Source organism: Lolium rigidum, chromosome 6 (assembly GCF_022539505.1).
Source record: "Lolium rigidum isolate FL_2022 chromosome 6, APGP_CSIRO_Lrig_0.1, whole genome shotgun sequence".
NCBI classification, from domain to species: Eukaryota; Viridiplantae; Streptophyta; class Magnoliopsida; order Poales; family Poaceae; genus Lolium; species Lolium rigidum.
Genome location: NC_061513.1, coordinates 206,257,436 through 206,272,633, shown reverse-complemented (window position 1 = coordinate 206,272,633; position 15,198 = coordinate 206,257,436). Strand labels below are relative to the sequence as shown.

The window sequence follows — 15,198 nt, the reverse complement described above, 5'->3', positions numbered from 1 at the left end:
ACATATTCATCTCTAGCAAAGGAGAAAAGATCGGGGGAATTGATCACAGAGCAAACCATTGTCATGCCAAGAATCCTTCCAAAATAGTACTGTGGCATCACTGCCAATAACACATTTAGTGATACTTCTGTAATCATGGATGAAACTAAAAGCATCTCGCCACCAAAAAGATCCCCTGCTCGACTGTGCATGAGGTGCACCTCTAGGGTATAAGGACTAAACAAGATTTACCCAAAGGATGTTTTCTTTGCAGTAGAACTTGTGAAGTCGCTTCAAGAGAAGAGCTTTATTTTTTGCAGTTCCAGGTTTAGTACTCCTAGCCCCCCACAATTTTTGGGCTAGCAAACCATAGCCCAAGCACCTAAGAATGAACCAGACCCGAGGCATCCTCCTTTGCCCACAGGCAGGGCCTTCTGGAGCGATCAACAATATGAATGATTGTTTTCTGAACCTTTAGGGAACAAAGGTAATGCAATGGCAAGGACGATAATACTGAGCATACAAGCTGTAATCTGCCACCATACTCAAGGAACCTCGCGCTAGCAGTAAGCCTTCTTTCAATCTGATCGGTTATAGGTGATAGGTCTTGAATTGATGGTTTTGTTGTGCCCAGAGGGAGGCCAAGGTAAGCAAACGGCAGGGTTCCCATTGCACAACCAAATGCATTTGCTAGATAGTGAAGGTAATTACTGTCAATGTTTATGGGCATCAAAAAATATTTTACTCCCTCCGGTTCATATTAATTGACTCTAATATGGATGTATCTAGACACATTTCAGTGATAGATACATCCATATTGAAGTCAATTAATATGAATCGGAGGGAGTACATAATTTACCCTAAGGCCCGTGTTAGCAACAAATGTTTGAAGTAAATATTTTAAAGCCAAAAGTGGATCATGGCATGCTTGGAGAATGAGGAAGGTATCATCCGCGTACTGAACAATGGGGAACCGCTTTCTTTTCCATCAAAGCATTTTCTTAAAGTGGTTCTCTATTGGCTTCCAATCTCCGTTACCCAATTTCCCATAATTGAATGGCATCTTCGAGTATTTGAAATGTAGAGTATCAACTTTGCAACCAAATAATTGCTTATACATCTTCTTTTATTGTTTCGCCCATCCAAAAACATAAAATATCCTATTTTTGGAAGTTAACTTTTCAACCAAATAATTATTCAAACATGCATAAAATAAGTTTCATGTTCACCCCTTTGTCTAAGTCATGTTCCATGAACAAAATCATATCATCCATATCGAAAAAATGGACACTCCACCTTCAACCAGATGAGGAATCTATCCACCAACATGGCCATATTCTTTTGCTCTCGCTATCAAAATGGCTAAAATAAGGACAACCCCTCCGGAACTTTCCTAATTTTGATGTAATGGCTAATATGATCATTGACCTTTATTGCAACACTACATGCCAGCACAAAATTGACTATCCATGGACACTATGTTTTCCCTAAACCTTCCATATGCCGTACTCGTTGCAAAAAATATTATTTTACTTTATCCCACATATTTTCAAAATAATTTTAGACAATACACAATCTGTTTTATTCTAAAAAGCCCCATGCATATGGCGTCCGACATAAAGTTCGATTGGATGGGCCGAATCAATTTATGTGCAACTCTTGCAATGATTCTTGGTCACTTTCATGAAAATCCTAAACCTTACATTAAGTTAAGATGACAAATAGGAAGATACCGCTAAATTTGAACCACATTTGTGTGCATGCGTGACAAGCACTTCTTTTTGCGTTAGTCGCGCAGGATTGAAGGCGGCGACCGTCTCGGTTGTCCTATTTGACACATTTAGCGTCGTGTACAACACTAAAGGAACTGCAAGATGGTTTGGAGCCCACCTCGCATGCATCATCAACGCATTAATCTTATCCGCCTCCGATCTCTTCGCCACCGCCGTCTATGTTGCCCGCCGTGGATTCCCTCGCCTCCACTGGTGGCCACAGTTACATGTTCCCGCACTGAACTACGCATGACCAATGGTATGCCTCAACATACCGCGCCGTAGATCCATGTTGGTTCGGATGTCTCGAAGATAGAAAAGTAGTAGCCTTGAAAATAAAGTTATAACTTGCAGAGGAGGCGGGATCTTCAGCCAAACGTGAGAAAAAAAGAAAGATGACATAGAGGGACCAATGAGGCCACGTATAGATTATATGTTGATGATACAAGAGATAACCTCAGCTATCGAAATCTACTCGACAAACATGGAGAAGTAGCAAGCATATGCCACCATTGCTCGTACCCTAAGATCCATTGTCGGAGAGCTCATGCACCTGACCCTAGCTAAGTTTATTCGTCACCGAGAACCAACTTGTGATTGGGTGGTTAGGAGGGCAGTGACACCCCAGACCATCAAAGTTCAAACCCTAGGTTTGACACTTTGGTGTCTCGTTAAAGACGGAATATTCTTCAGTGCGAGTCGATGTTCCCGTCGACGGTGAGGCGTCTGTGATGACTTCGTCAATCTCAAGACCCGTCGGATGAAATTTCTTGGACGCAGTCTTTCGGAGGCGCTTATAGGGGTAGGACGAGATGTATGTGGTGGCGTTCATAGAGGTGAATGTATAGAGGTGAATGTATGTACGTATATATATGAGCGTCTACATATGTTTTGCAAAATAAAAGCTTATTCGTCACCTTCACCGTAGGATGCCACGGCCAGCCATATCATCCCTGTTTCAGGTGAGATCTAAGCCTGGCATCGCCGGTGACACCGCGGCTGGCCACGGCTGGCTGCGGCGTGTCCACGTGAGGCAAGGTGGATGCGTCATCTTCTACTCCTCCGATGTCTCGGTCGTTGTCCGCTAGCAAACGGTCATAGGCCTAGGGCTCTCCGCGTGAGCGAGAGCGCGAGCGCGATAGCTGACAATGGTACATGCGTCGAATAGATAGAGTTTGACCAAGCGCCACCGCCTATGCACAGAGATTCTGATCCTAGCGCCCGTCCGTTTTTGAGCCCCACGCTGTGGCTTCTGCAAGACGAGACAAGACTACTACTACTATTACCTCTTTTTTTTCCTCTGAAGCAAGGACAAGAGTACTGGTAGACGTGGCCAAAATACCCCAAGAGGCGGGGAACTAGGAGCCGTGGAGAGCCGGAAGCCATTCGTGGGCGTGGGCCTACCCGACACTAACTTCGACCACGGCCCAAAAAAAGCAAACCGTCTTCTTGGTCCCGAAGCCATCCACGCGCCTCCTTCCCTCGCCTCGCCTCGCCATGGCCTCCAGAGATCTCCGCCGCCTCATCGACGGCGCGGCCCTCGTCGCCCGCGAGACTGCCCGCCGCTCTTCCGCTCGCGACGTCCTCAGGTCTGCCCTCCTCGCAGCCACCGACCTCGCCGGCCTCACCAGAGGCACCCCGCGACGGCCGCCCCTTCCTCCTGGACCCCACCCCGGGGCAGCAGCCGAATCCTCCCGCCCTTCCTCCTCCTCCTCCGTCGTCTACTTCTCCCACCAAGACGCCCCGCCGCGACAACCCCCATTGGACCAGCAGCTCCTGCCTCACGAGTCCCCCCAACCCGCCCAGACTCTGGAGATCACAAGCACCGATACAGCCGCCGCAGAAGCAGATGCTGCTGAACGCGTAGCCTCGGTGGTCGATAGATCCAACGACGAGGAGCTTCGCCCTGAGGCCTCATCGTCGCCCACGCCTACCCCCTCGCCAGCGCCGGCGGAGAAGAGGCGCCGGCGAAGGGAGCGGAATGTTCCCTCCACGCCCTTCACCCGAGCCCTCGGGTCAGTCCATTACACCCTGCAACAAATCGAACCGAACGAAATGCTCATCTTTACTTTATCAATCTATGATTCCCACGCCAGCTAAATCCCAGGCGCTCTGCCGGAAAAAATTAAGCTTTGCAGGTCTCGGCGCCGGTCTCGCGTGGGGAGGCCTCCAGGAATCGGCCCGGCGGGTGATGTACGGCACACCGGTTGCGGATGGTGACCGCTCAGCACTCTCCCCGTTTTTGTCTGACCAGAACGCCGAGCGCGTTGCCCTTGCGCTGTGCCGGATGCGGGGAGCAGCGCTCAAGGTGGGGCAGATGCTGAGCATCCAGGACGAATCGCTCGTGCCCCCGCCGGTATTACCCGAACCCGATGCTATTTGTCTATCGTTATGTGCTCGTGATGTGCCATTGGATTCATGGTGCTGATTCAATATAGGTGTTGGCAGCTCTTGATATTGTCCGTCAAGGCGCCGATGTCATGCCCAGCAAGCAGCTCAATTCCGTCCTTGACGCTGAGCTGGGTCAAGGATGGTCCTCTAAGCTCACGAGTTTCGACTACGAACCACTGGCTGCGGCGAGTATCGGACAGGTTGGTCTGCCCCTCTTGTATTTTAAATAACTGCATACGATATTTCATTCTTTTGAGGGTCATCAACAGTTAGAGCTTTCCGCTCTGAGAATTGAGCAGTCTTTTGCTTATCTGTTCATTCTCTCCATTTGATCAGGTCCATCGAGCAGTCTTGAAGGATGGTTCAGATGTTGTCATGAAAATACAGTATCCTGGGGTTGCAGACAGTATAGAAAGCGATATCGAGAATGTTAGGCTACTCTTGACTTACACAAATCTCATCCCCAAAGGTCTTTTCCTTGATAGAGCTATAAAGGTAAGAAAACAAAATCAGATTTGGAAAGCAGCATGGATAATTCACCATCTCACTTATTATTTTTTCTCATTTTACATATGCTTACTGTTTTAACGTATATTTGTCCTTGTCCAAACTCTGTCTCTCAAAATGGTATTTATTCTGCAAATGATGGTACAGAGATGTGCTTTGTGAAGTAGTGTACATAAGAGTATGTTGTGGCATTTGCAGATGCTGTACGCTGTATATGGAATAATAAACCCATTCTTACTTCGTATTCAGCTATAATCAGAATGAAATTTGAAATTTCTGAAGTCATGCAAAATATTACTGTCATTCACAGTGTTTCTCCGCATATTTTGTCATATTATGAGTTCTGAATTGAAACAATGCTATTTAAATCCTAATGTCATATGTTTCCAGTATTGTTGTGCTAAAGTATTCATGTCAATAGTTGTTGCAAATTTTCAGTTGACAGAGCATATTCTCTTCCATGTTCATGTTATACAGGTCGCAAAGGAAGAGCTGGCAAGGGAATGTGACTATGTCATAGAAGCTAGTAACCAGAAGCGGTACAAAGAGTTGCTCTCTGATAGTGAGGGCTATTACGTCCCTAAGGTCACTGATGAATTGTCAAGCAAAAAGATTCTGACATCAGAGTTTGTTCCAGGTGCTTTTGATATTTCATTCTGCATATTTTTTCATGTAATTGTATCATTTACAATGCTGTAAGTTCTTAATGATTTTTCTTTTTAATCCTTGCCAATTCAAAAATTGATATGGGGTAATTTTACCTTTATGGCATATTTAATCAGAACTGTCAGTATCATGTGAAAGCTAAGCATGCTATATTATTGCCAGACAAAGAAATTGTATTGACATCTGAAAACTTTCTTATAGCATTTTGATAGAGAGCATGAACCATTATCTCTAGCATTTCATAGTTTGTACCAAAAAGTTGAAGTACCTGTTCTATTTATTCTGTAGATAGGTTCACAGTGTTATACAAAACATTTTCTGCTGGGGGCATTATTTCAGTAATACAAGCCAGACCAAGAGTTTGAAGTACTGTAAATATGGGTATCTGAAAACTTTTGTATAGCATTTTGATATGGAGCATGAGCCATATCTATGGTATTTCATACCATAAACTTGAAGTAACCATATATCATATATTCTGTAGATAGTTTCACATTGGAATACAAATCATTATCTGTTGACATAATTTCAGTAAGGGACTTTTTAGTATTTTTATGCTGAGGCAGCTATGCTGCAACAGCCTCAGTAACCATTCAAGAGCAGAACTGCTCTGTCTGATTGCTCATGATCTTAATATTTTGCTTGTAAAACTGAACAAAACAACCAATGAGGTTGCGAGATGTGGATGTAAGTTCTCATCTTAATTAGAGCCGAGCCTAACAGATAAAATTGAGTCCTGACAACCAGATACGCTATGTATCTTAGTTTCTATAAAAGTATAAAGCACCTGAACTAACTATAATCACACTCAGCATTTACTGGACTACTAACACATGCCTCGCAATGCCTCGCAAAGTTCAATTGCATCCTTGATCCTAACTATGCTGCTGTGATGCATGCTCCTTCTGCTGTCTGGATCCACGTCCACAAAGCAAGTTCTAATTTTCTTTGCATAAACTTCTAATTGACTGAAACTTTATCCTTATATTTTAGTTGGGAGATGAGCACATATTGTCTGCACAAACCTTTTTTTTATGGCGGAGTGTTCTAACAACTGTATATCTATATGCTGGTTCTGTACAGGAGTTCCTATCGATAAGGTGGCAGTACTAAGCCAGGAAACCCGCAATTATGTTGGATGTAAACTTCTTGAACTGACGATAAAGGAGTTATTTGTCTTCAGATTTATGCAGGCATGTTTTGCTTTTCATACCCTCTTTTGAATTTCTAAATAATGAACATGGTAGAGCTTGCTAGTTATGTATTCTGCATCGACATTAAAATCCAAAAAAAATATCATTTCATCATTTGTGGTGCGCTTGATGAAAGTATAGAATTCCTCTCGTGCAATCTACCTTTTTAGGGTAACTGGATACTGCAGACAGAAGGTTATTTCTGACCACTCTTTTTATGCAGACTGATCCAAATTGGAGCAATTTCCTTTATGATGATTCTAGAAGGCAGTTTAATCTTATTGACTTTGGGGCTGCCCGTGAATTCCCTAAAAAGTTTGTAGACGATTACCTTCGTATGGTAAGCAGTGACTCTTAATCCATGCATCCATTAAAAACTCAATTTGCATTTGCGTAATTTTAGTGTGTTCAAGATGCTGTCTGATTGTGGTATTGCCAGGTAGTTGCATGTGCAAATAGAGACAGAGACGGTGTGTTAGAAATGTCCCGCAGACTGGGATTTCTCACAGGCGAGGAGCCGGAGGTCATGCTGGATGCCCATGTCGAGGCGGCCTTCATCGTTGGGGTGCCATTCTCAAGACCTGGTGGCCACGACTTCCGTGCAAACAACATCACGCACAGTGTCTCAAACCTTGGTGCTACCATGCTGAAGCACAGGATGACTCCGCCTCCAGATGAAGTCTACAGCCTCCATAGGAAGCTGTCAGGTGCATTCCTGGCCTGCATCAAGATTGGTGCAGTTGTTCCCTGTAGAGAAATGCTGTTGGAGGTTTACGAGCAATACGATTTCAGCGAGGATCACTCGGAAGTTCCTTCAAGCACTGTGTAGAAACATGAAAGCCGTGATTTGTTCTTTCCTTCTTTCTAAATCATCAACTAGATACATGCTAGTTGCAGCTCGTTTTTTTGTTGTTGTTGAAAGTTTTGCAATCGGCTTCTCTATTCAAGTTCAGACTGAACTGATAATGTGACAAATCATATTCTCCATAACATGGAAATTGAAGTGATGTGATTTTTGTCGAGATGAGCACTTATGTAGTCATCTGCGGACGGTGAGGCATCGAAACCAACCAGCGTACACGCAAGCATATAATCAATTGTTCAATACGTACACGCACTCTGTTTTCCTCTTATTCGATCGCCATATGCGTGCGCTCTCAGTAGGTAGATTTGTTCGATCGCCATATGCGTGCGCTCACAGTAGGTAGATTTGTTCTCTCTAACCGATTCGGCTGGTACATGCGCGTGCTCACTCTCTCTTCTCTTCTGCTCCCCCTTGCCGTTTATGACCCAGGTACATGTCCAGTCATAATCATGCATGCTACAGCCTACATGCCTGCCTGAGTGCCTGGTCTGCATGTATGCTTCTCTACTGATTAATAATTATCTGCCAAAATTGCCCCCAAATAATTAGCTGGCAGGTAATTAACACAGTTGATTTGTCTATGCGGTGTCCATATACTATTTGGAAGCACGCTACTCCTCAATTAGGTTCTTGCTTGATTTACTCCTTATTTATTTGTAGCTATATAGGTGTGTCACTCCCTTGCTATGCGTGCGTTAAATATCCGCCCACCCCACTGATTTCCTCTTGATCGGTGCGATCTTGCTCCGTCCATTGATGCCAAGATGAAGACGACCGTCAGGCCATGGGCACTTCTCGCTCTTCTTCTCCTCCTCGCCAGCACCTGCGTGCAGGCGGCGGACCAACAGACGTACGGCGCCGGCAGGAGGAGGAGGAGGAGCCGGCGACGTTCCACCGGGGCGGCGCCACCCAACATCATGGTGCCTATCACCTTCCTCAACTCCTCCGTCGAGAAGGGAGCCGGTATGTACTAAGCATTTGGATTCGTTTCTTCTCGTTCGATCGTCTGCTCCTTTCCTTTTATTTGTGTTGCGTGCTATGTATAATATTATCTGCTTAATCGATTCAGCTTGCTGGCTAGCGAATGCATAGCCATAGCGGCTGGTATATAAACATTTCTGAATATATATTCAAATTAAAGTAGTATATATAGTACATAAACTGGAAACCATTTCAGTTTTCTCACGTAGGTTTAATTAGCCTTAAGTGTAATTTTTCGTGGTAGGTACTACCTCACGTAAAGGGCCGTATCTTTTTGGTTGGCATTTCTGAAACTTTGCATTCAATACCAATAAAATTAGGCTGCCTAATATTCTCACTATGGGATCATCCCCTTTTCGCTGGGCCTTGACTAGTTGGCCGTATCTTTCAGTATTTCTCTTCCACCATGATATGTACTCGCCGCGCTGCTATCCTAGCTAGCTCGCACAAGGATGATTTGCAGGAATATGCAAGTTGTCACTTTGTCAAGATAGGATCGATGGCTGCAAAGTGGTGGATTTCATGGTAGATTGTGACTCGACGATAAGGAATGTACGCATGCAGTTGAGCATTTGTAGCCGGATAGTCCCAGACTAGTCCACTGTTGTCGACGCTGACAGAAGACTAATCTGGGAAAAGAGTAGGCACTCGGGGCTCGTAGACAATTTGGTCCAGCCCGATAATGTACGCGAGTAGGGCTGTCTATACTCCGATTGGGCTGGACAAAGGCCTGCGTAGAGTGAGAGGCCCAAGAATATTTCTTCCTACCCACTAGGCCTTGTATGCGCGTCGAAAAGCGATACATAAATAAGAGTTTCAGAGTCCACTATCAACTTTTTTTTTTGAAATCATAACATATATATTAAGGTCAGCAAGATGCATCATTAAAAACCTTCCAGCCCCCTTACAATTACATGGTTGTGAACAGAATCACATCATTCGTTACAAAGGGCAAAATAAAATCAGGTGGATCACCCTCCCACACCCTGTTCTCTCTAGTAGTATAAGCAAATTTTGCCAACTCATGCGCCACTTGGTTTGCTTCCCTATGACAATGCAGAAAAGCGATCTCTTCCATCTCGCTAGCCTTTTGGAAACATTCAGCAAGGATTGCATAGGGACTATTAATGTCCACCTCTCCGTTACAAGCTTGGGTCACTTCAAGGGCATCAGCTTCAACTTGACATGACGAACATCCGATTCGCTCAAGAAACAACAAACCTTCAGACAACACCCTAGCCTCCGCCGTCGCCGCACTCAGCAGATTATCAAAAGGCTGACAGAACCCCCCTGGAATTCTCCCTTACTGTCACGCAATACCCCACCTACAGCACCAGATCCATTAGGGTAGTAGGATGCATCAATATTCAGTTTCAGATTTCCCCTATTTGGTCTTAACCACTTGAGCTCTTTCTCGACAGAGTTCATCTTTGCAGCTTCATAATTAGCAGTTATAGCCTTTATTGCAAAAGCTGAATTTTTTGGAGGACTAATACTTTTCCCCTTCACTACTTCTCTTCTCTGCCACCAGATATACCAACCTCCCACTGCTATGATTTCATGTAATGAGACTTGTTGTAGATTAGGTACCTTAGTATTTGGCGATCGTAGAATGTCTTCCAGAACCACAGAACCCGATCTCTCCATCGTCACTGCATGCTCTACCTCATCGGAAACACCCAGCTCTCTCCATACATCCTTTGCTCTCGAACACCCAAACAATATATGACCAATATCTTCTGGCCCGATCTTGCAAATAGGACACTGAGGTGATACTTTGATATGTCGCACTGCTAAAATAGCCATACCAGGGAGTACCTCATGCAAAGCTTTATATATGAAAATTTTCACCTTACTCGGAATATTCAGATTCCACAATATTTCCCATACTGGATTGACTTGAGCTGAACCCTGTCCATCTCTCCTTCTCAGTGTGTCTCCAAACAAGTGATTCCTTGAATATGATAAGCCGAACTAAATGAAAATATATTATTTGTTGTGTAATGCCAAGCCACAAAGTCCTCGGTCATATTTGTGCTTAAGGGGATCCTCAGAGTTCTCTCCGCATCCACCTGGATAAATCAATATCTAATTAGCTCTTCGTCCCAGTTGTTTGTGGTCGGGTCTATAAACTCATCGACAGTCCTCAGCACTATATGTCCCCTTGATGTGTAGACTTTCCTCGTCAGGCTTGTGGGAATCCAATGGTCCTCCCAAATGTTTACTTTTTCACCAGTACGAATTCTCCAAATATGGCCCCTTTTAAACGTTTGCAAACCCGCCACAATACTCCGCCAAGTGTATGATGATCCACTCTTTGGTCCCGCATTAAGAAGATTTGAATTTGGGTAGTACTTTGCTTTGAGTACCCGTGCACACAACGAATCAGGCCTTTCCAACAATCTCCAACTTTGTTTTACTAGCATGGCTAAATTAAAAGAATGGAGGTCCCAAAAGCCCATACTTCCCAACTTCTTTGGGATGCACATCTTCCACCATGCAAACCAGTGCATCTTTCTGTGATCAATCGTATCTCCCCACCAAAAACCAGCCATGACATCATTAATGTCCTTGCACAACTGTTTTGTGATTTTGAACACTCCCATAGCAAAAACTGGTATAGCTTGGATAATAGCTTTCAGCAATATCTCCTTACCATCCATCGACAAGAATCTTTCCTTCCATCCTTTTAACCTCTCAATGATCCTTTCCAGAAGATAAACGAAACTATCAGTTCGGTCAAGCCCCACCATAGAAGGGAGCCCAAGGCACCTATCTGAGATAGCCTCTGTATATTCAGTTCCGCACAAATCTGAGCTCTCACTTCCACCTCCACATTAGGGCTAAAGAAGATACTACACTTTGCTTCACTCATCAATTGTCCTGAGCTTGCACAGTATTGATCCAGAACCTGTCTCAATGAGGTTGCATTAATCATATTCGCCTTCATCAGTATAAGGGAATCATCAACAAATAATAAATGGGAAACTGATGATGCATTTCTGCACACCCGAACACCTTCAATGCCACGAACCTCCTCTCTATGAGCCAAAGCACTAGAAAGAACCTCTGCACAAATAAGGAATAAATAAGGTGAAAGCGGATCACCTAATCGAAGTCCCCTTGTGGGGATAAACTCCTCCGTCTCTTGATCATTGTAGTGCACTTTGTATTTGACAGATCTTACACAAGCTAATAAGAGATCCACAAACTCTCTGTCAAAACCCAACCTCACAACCATGCGATCCAGAAACACCCACTCCACACGATCGCACGCCTTATGCATGTCCAATTTCACCGTAGAAAGACCTTCTTTTCCCATCTTCTTGTTCTTGATTTTATGTATGCATTCATAAGCCAGAAGGATATTATCAGTTATTAGCCTCCCTGGCCCACAAAAGCACTTTGAACTTGAGATATGACATCCTCCAGGATTAATTTCAATCTGGCTGCAATCATCTTGGAAATAACCTTATAAAGAACAGTGCAAAGGCTGATTGGTCTGTACTGGGATATATATATGCTCCAGCGAATCAATCTTAGGAATTAGAACTATAATAGTATCATTCCACCCTTGAGGTATGTTCTTCTGGTTTATAGCCTCCAAAACCTCCATTGTCAAACTCTCCCCTAAGATGTGCCAGCATATTTTGAAAAATAAAGCATGCAAGCCATCTATCCTAGGGGCCTTCATATCACCAATTGAAATTAGCGCCTTTTTAACCTCCTCCGCCGTATATGGCTTCATCTCCCTATTCACCCTTGGTACAACTTTCTCAATTAAATCTGGATCTGGTTCATCGACTTCAGTGGTAAATAAACCTGCAAAATAATCAGAAATCAACGGATTTAATTGGTTAGTCCCTTCTCGCATTGCACCACTCTGATCTCTGAGGCCTTTTATTCTATTTCGAGCCCGCCGTCCAAAGATTTATGGCTGACATAGAAGAAGCAAAGACTGTATGCAAATCTCATATTCCAGTTCGGAGTCAGCCGGATGAGCTAGACTCTCAATGGACTCCAGCGCCTGAAGGTTTTCTGAAGGTAAAAGGTGGACGGAGCTGTATCTAGGACAGCAAATTCCGGTTCTTTCAGTGCTTCCTTGGAGCTTCACCAATCTTTGTCATTGGAGTCTCGGACCCGGCAGTACTGGAAGCGCTAGCCTGTCGTGACTCGTGAGGCACTGGCATTGGTTGCTGATCTCGCTTACACCAAGGGTTTTATTGCATGTGATTGTAAGGGAGTAATTGATGACATCAGAAATTGTAGTGGTGGCGCTTATGCAAGTATCATCTAGGAGATCGAGGTTTCAGCTAAAGATCTCACGTTGTACACAAAGGTAGACGATCAAACATCGAGGAACATAGTCTAGCATTAGCAAAGCACGCATTAGGTGTAAAATGAAGGACGCCATCGGTGGCTAATCCATCTACATAATATTATCTGTATCCCTGAACATTATTGATCAATAAAGTAAGCGTGTTTCGCCCTAAAAAAACTCTAGCCTGCCAAAGAAAAATTACATCATGAGCGAAATTCCTGAAGTGAATCGAATGATCCTATTGCAGTGTGCATGGATGGCACACCGGCGGCTTATCACCTAGACCCAGGCTCCGGGGCAGGGAACAACAGCTGGATCATCAACCTCGAGGTGCGTTGCCCAATCCGAACCTATCCATCCAAGTGATAGATAGCTGATGCTGATGGACAGTGAGTGGCTCATGGCAGGGAGGCGGGTGGTGCAGCAACGCTCGGACGTGCAAGTTCCGGACAAGGAGCCGCCACGGCTCCTCCGACTTCATGGAGCGGCAGATCGCCTTCACCGGCATCATGAGCGCCAGCTCCGCCGACAATCCAGGTCCGTACTCGATCATCTGCAAAAGATGAATGCAAGCCATGGACAAAATGTATATTCATCGCTTCTTTGTCAGTGCAGACTTCTACAACTGGAACCGGGTCAAGATCCGGTACTGCGACAGCGCGTCCTTCGCTGGCGACACCTTCGACAAGGGCACCGGGCTCTACTTCCGGGGCCAGCGGATTTGGGAGGAAGCCGTCCAGCACCTCCTCTCCATCGGGATGGCCTCGGCCGATCAGGTGCTTCTCACGGGCTGCTCCGCCGGGGGCCTGGCGGCGATACTGCACTGCGACCAATTCGGCGCCTTCTTCGCCGGCCGGAACACCACCGTCAAATGCCTCGCCGACGCTGGCCTTTTCCTAGACGCGTACGTCTACTCAAGTGCTCGATCGCCACATCGTATCATGCATCATCACGGACTCACCTCACCTTCTTGATCGGTTATGTCGTTGTGTGCAGTGTGGACATCTCCGGAGGCCGCAGCTTGAGATCCTACTACGCTGACATCGTGTACATGCAGGGAGTGGCTAAGAACCTTCCGCCGACATGCACCGACCATCTCGACGCCACCTCGGTACGTACAACCTAGCTATATCGGCATGCAATGGATGCAAGAGAACTCATTATTTGTGACTTTTTCTGCCTCAAGTCTCAACTGACCCTCTCGATACCTTGTTTGCGTGCCTGCAGTGCTTCTTCCCTCAGAACATAATCGACGGCATAAAGACGCCGATCTTCCTGCTTAACTCAGCGTATGACGTCTGGCAGGTAAACATATTTGGATGACCTTGCTAGGTGATTAATTGTAACACGGGCAGAAAATGAAACTCACTGGATTTCCGTTTTCATGGCGGCCAATTGATTCACATGAAACTGACTAAAATAATCCAATCAAAGCTTTGGAAAATTTTGACAAAAAAAATAAATTTATTTGAATTCTTGTACACTACCGGAAGGAATCAATTTTTTGTTTCCAAAAAATGGTGTTGAAAAAACAATCAGATCGAGGAAAGTTTGGCCCCGAACAAAGCAGACCCCAGCGGCGCCTGGCGAGCCTGCAAGTTTAACCGCTCAGCTTGCAACGCATCTCAGATAAAGTTCCTGCAAGGTAAAGAAGAACCATACATATCTAGTGAAACGAAGATCGATCGGCACAACTCCTGAGTAACCAATTTTGTGTGCACGTATACGTTCGTAGATTTCAGGGAGCAGATGGTGGCATCTGTTAAAAGCTTCTCCGGTTCCAAGAGCAACGGGCTCTTCATAAACTCGTGTTTCTCCCACTGCCAGTCCGAATTGCCGGCTACCTGGAATGGCTCCCCTGCCATTCAGAACAAGGTACAGAACCCAACTCTCAGACACATTTTACACATTTGTTATTTGTTCATGCATATAAATTGTGTTATTTTTGCAAGCACAGGGGATAGCGAAATCGGTGGGTGACTGGTACTTTGGCAGGGCCGAAGTGAAGGCGATCGATTGCCCCTACCCTTGCGACAACACATGTCGTCACATCATATGAGAAGAAGATCCTGCAAGCTAGGGCTGCTTCGAACGCATAGACTTGTCGTGTGATTAGAACTTAGAACCCAATGAAAGGTTTTGCTCATTTTCAATGGAGAATTAAGGCAGGATGATATGAACATTCTCTTTCAATCATTTGTCTTGTTCATCTTGTTTATCCAACATACATGAGATCAGCCCCCGTAAATGACGGGGCTTCGGATGATCAGAATGATTGCTGGGTTTGTTGATCAAAGGTAGCAACGGTCTTGGTGATCCGACTAAATAAAAGATTCATCAGTGAAAGTTGTCTAGGAAGATAATTTGAATTTTCTAGCCTTTTTACATACTAGAATATCTAATTTTCTTGTCCCATTTTAGCCATATTTATGGTGGTTTCGATTACAACTGATTTTGCTTACCACCTCATGGAAGGTCTTGTGGAATTTTGCTAGGAGTTAATTCAGTTGTGCTTGAAACTGA

General features: G+C 44.8%; 2 protein-coding genes across 2 annotated transcripts; both read left to right on the top strand.

Moving 5' to 3' along the window:
• Positions 1 to 3,248: 3,248 nt before the first annotated feature.
• LOC124663697 (protein ABC transporter 1, mitochondrial) lies at positions 3,249 to 7,528 on the top strand. The gene is made up of 8 exons (XM_047201373.1): positions 3,249 to 3,766; positions 3,882 to 4,107; positions 4,190 to 4,342; positions 4,479 to 4,637; positions 5,127 to 5,286; positions 6,399 to 6,508; positions 6,732 to 6,848; positions 6,948 to 7,528. Exons 1-8 carry the CDS (start codon positions 3,249 to 3,251, stop codon positions 7,335 to 7,337), a joined length of 1,833 nt encoding a protein of 610 aa, XP_047057329.1. The 3' UTR covers positions 7,338 to 7,528.
• Positions 7,529 to 7,771: 243 nt separating this feature from the next.
• On the top strand, positions 7,772 to 14,944 carry LOC124661391 (pectin acetylesterase 3-like). Its single transcript, XM_047199248.1, has 10 exons — positions 7,772 to 7,802; positions 8,034 to 8,336; positions 12,923 to 13,005; positions 13,083 to 13,212; positions 13,291 to 13,579; positions 13,672 to 13,786; positions 13,903 to 13,980; positions 14,215 to 14,320; positions 14,411 to 14,550; positions 14,633 to 14,944. The coding sequence occupies exons 2-10, from the start codon at positions 8,138 to 8,140 to the stop codon at positions 14,732 to 14,734; spliced, it is 1,242 nt and encodes a 413-aa protein (XP_047055204.1). The 5' UTR covers positions 7,772 to 7,802; positions 8,034 to 8,137; the 3' UTR covers positions 14,735 to 14,944.
• The last annotated feature ends 254 nt before the right edge of the window (positions 14,945 to 15,198 follow it).

What these genes read in the sequence shown, in the direction of transcription:
- LOC124663697 (XM_047201373.1), top strand. Translation starts at nt 3,249, where the DNA reads ATGGCCTCCAGAGATCTCCGCCGCCTCATCGACGGCGCGGCCCTCGTC. An exon ending in AATCGCTCGTGCCCCCGCCG is followed by an intron (nt 4,108 to 4,189) that starts GTATTACCCGAA and finishes GATTCAATATAG; the next exon opens with GTGTTGGCAGCTCTTGATAT. An exon ending in GACATCAGAGTTTGTTCCAG is followed by an intron (nt 5,287 to 6,398) that starts GTGCTTTTGATA and finishes GGTTCTGTACAG; the next exon opens with GAGTTCCTATCGATAAGGTG.
- LOC124661391 (XM_047199248.1), top strand. Translation starts at nt 8,138, where the DNA reads ATGAAGACGACCGTCAGGCCATGGGCACTTCTCGCTCTTCTTCTCCTC. An exon ending in GCTGGATCATCAACCTCGAG is followed by an intron (nt 13,006 to 13,082) that starts GTGCGTTGCCCA and finishes GGCTCATGGCAG; the next exon opens with GGAGGCGGGTGGTGCAGCAA. An exon ending in TCAGATAAAGTTCCTGCAAG is followed by an intron (nt 14,321 to 14,410) that starts GTAAAGAAGAAC and finishes ATACGTTCGTAG; the next exon opens with ATTTCAGGGAGCAGATGGTG.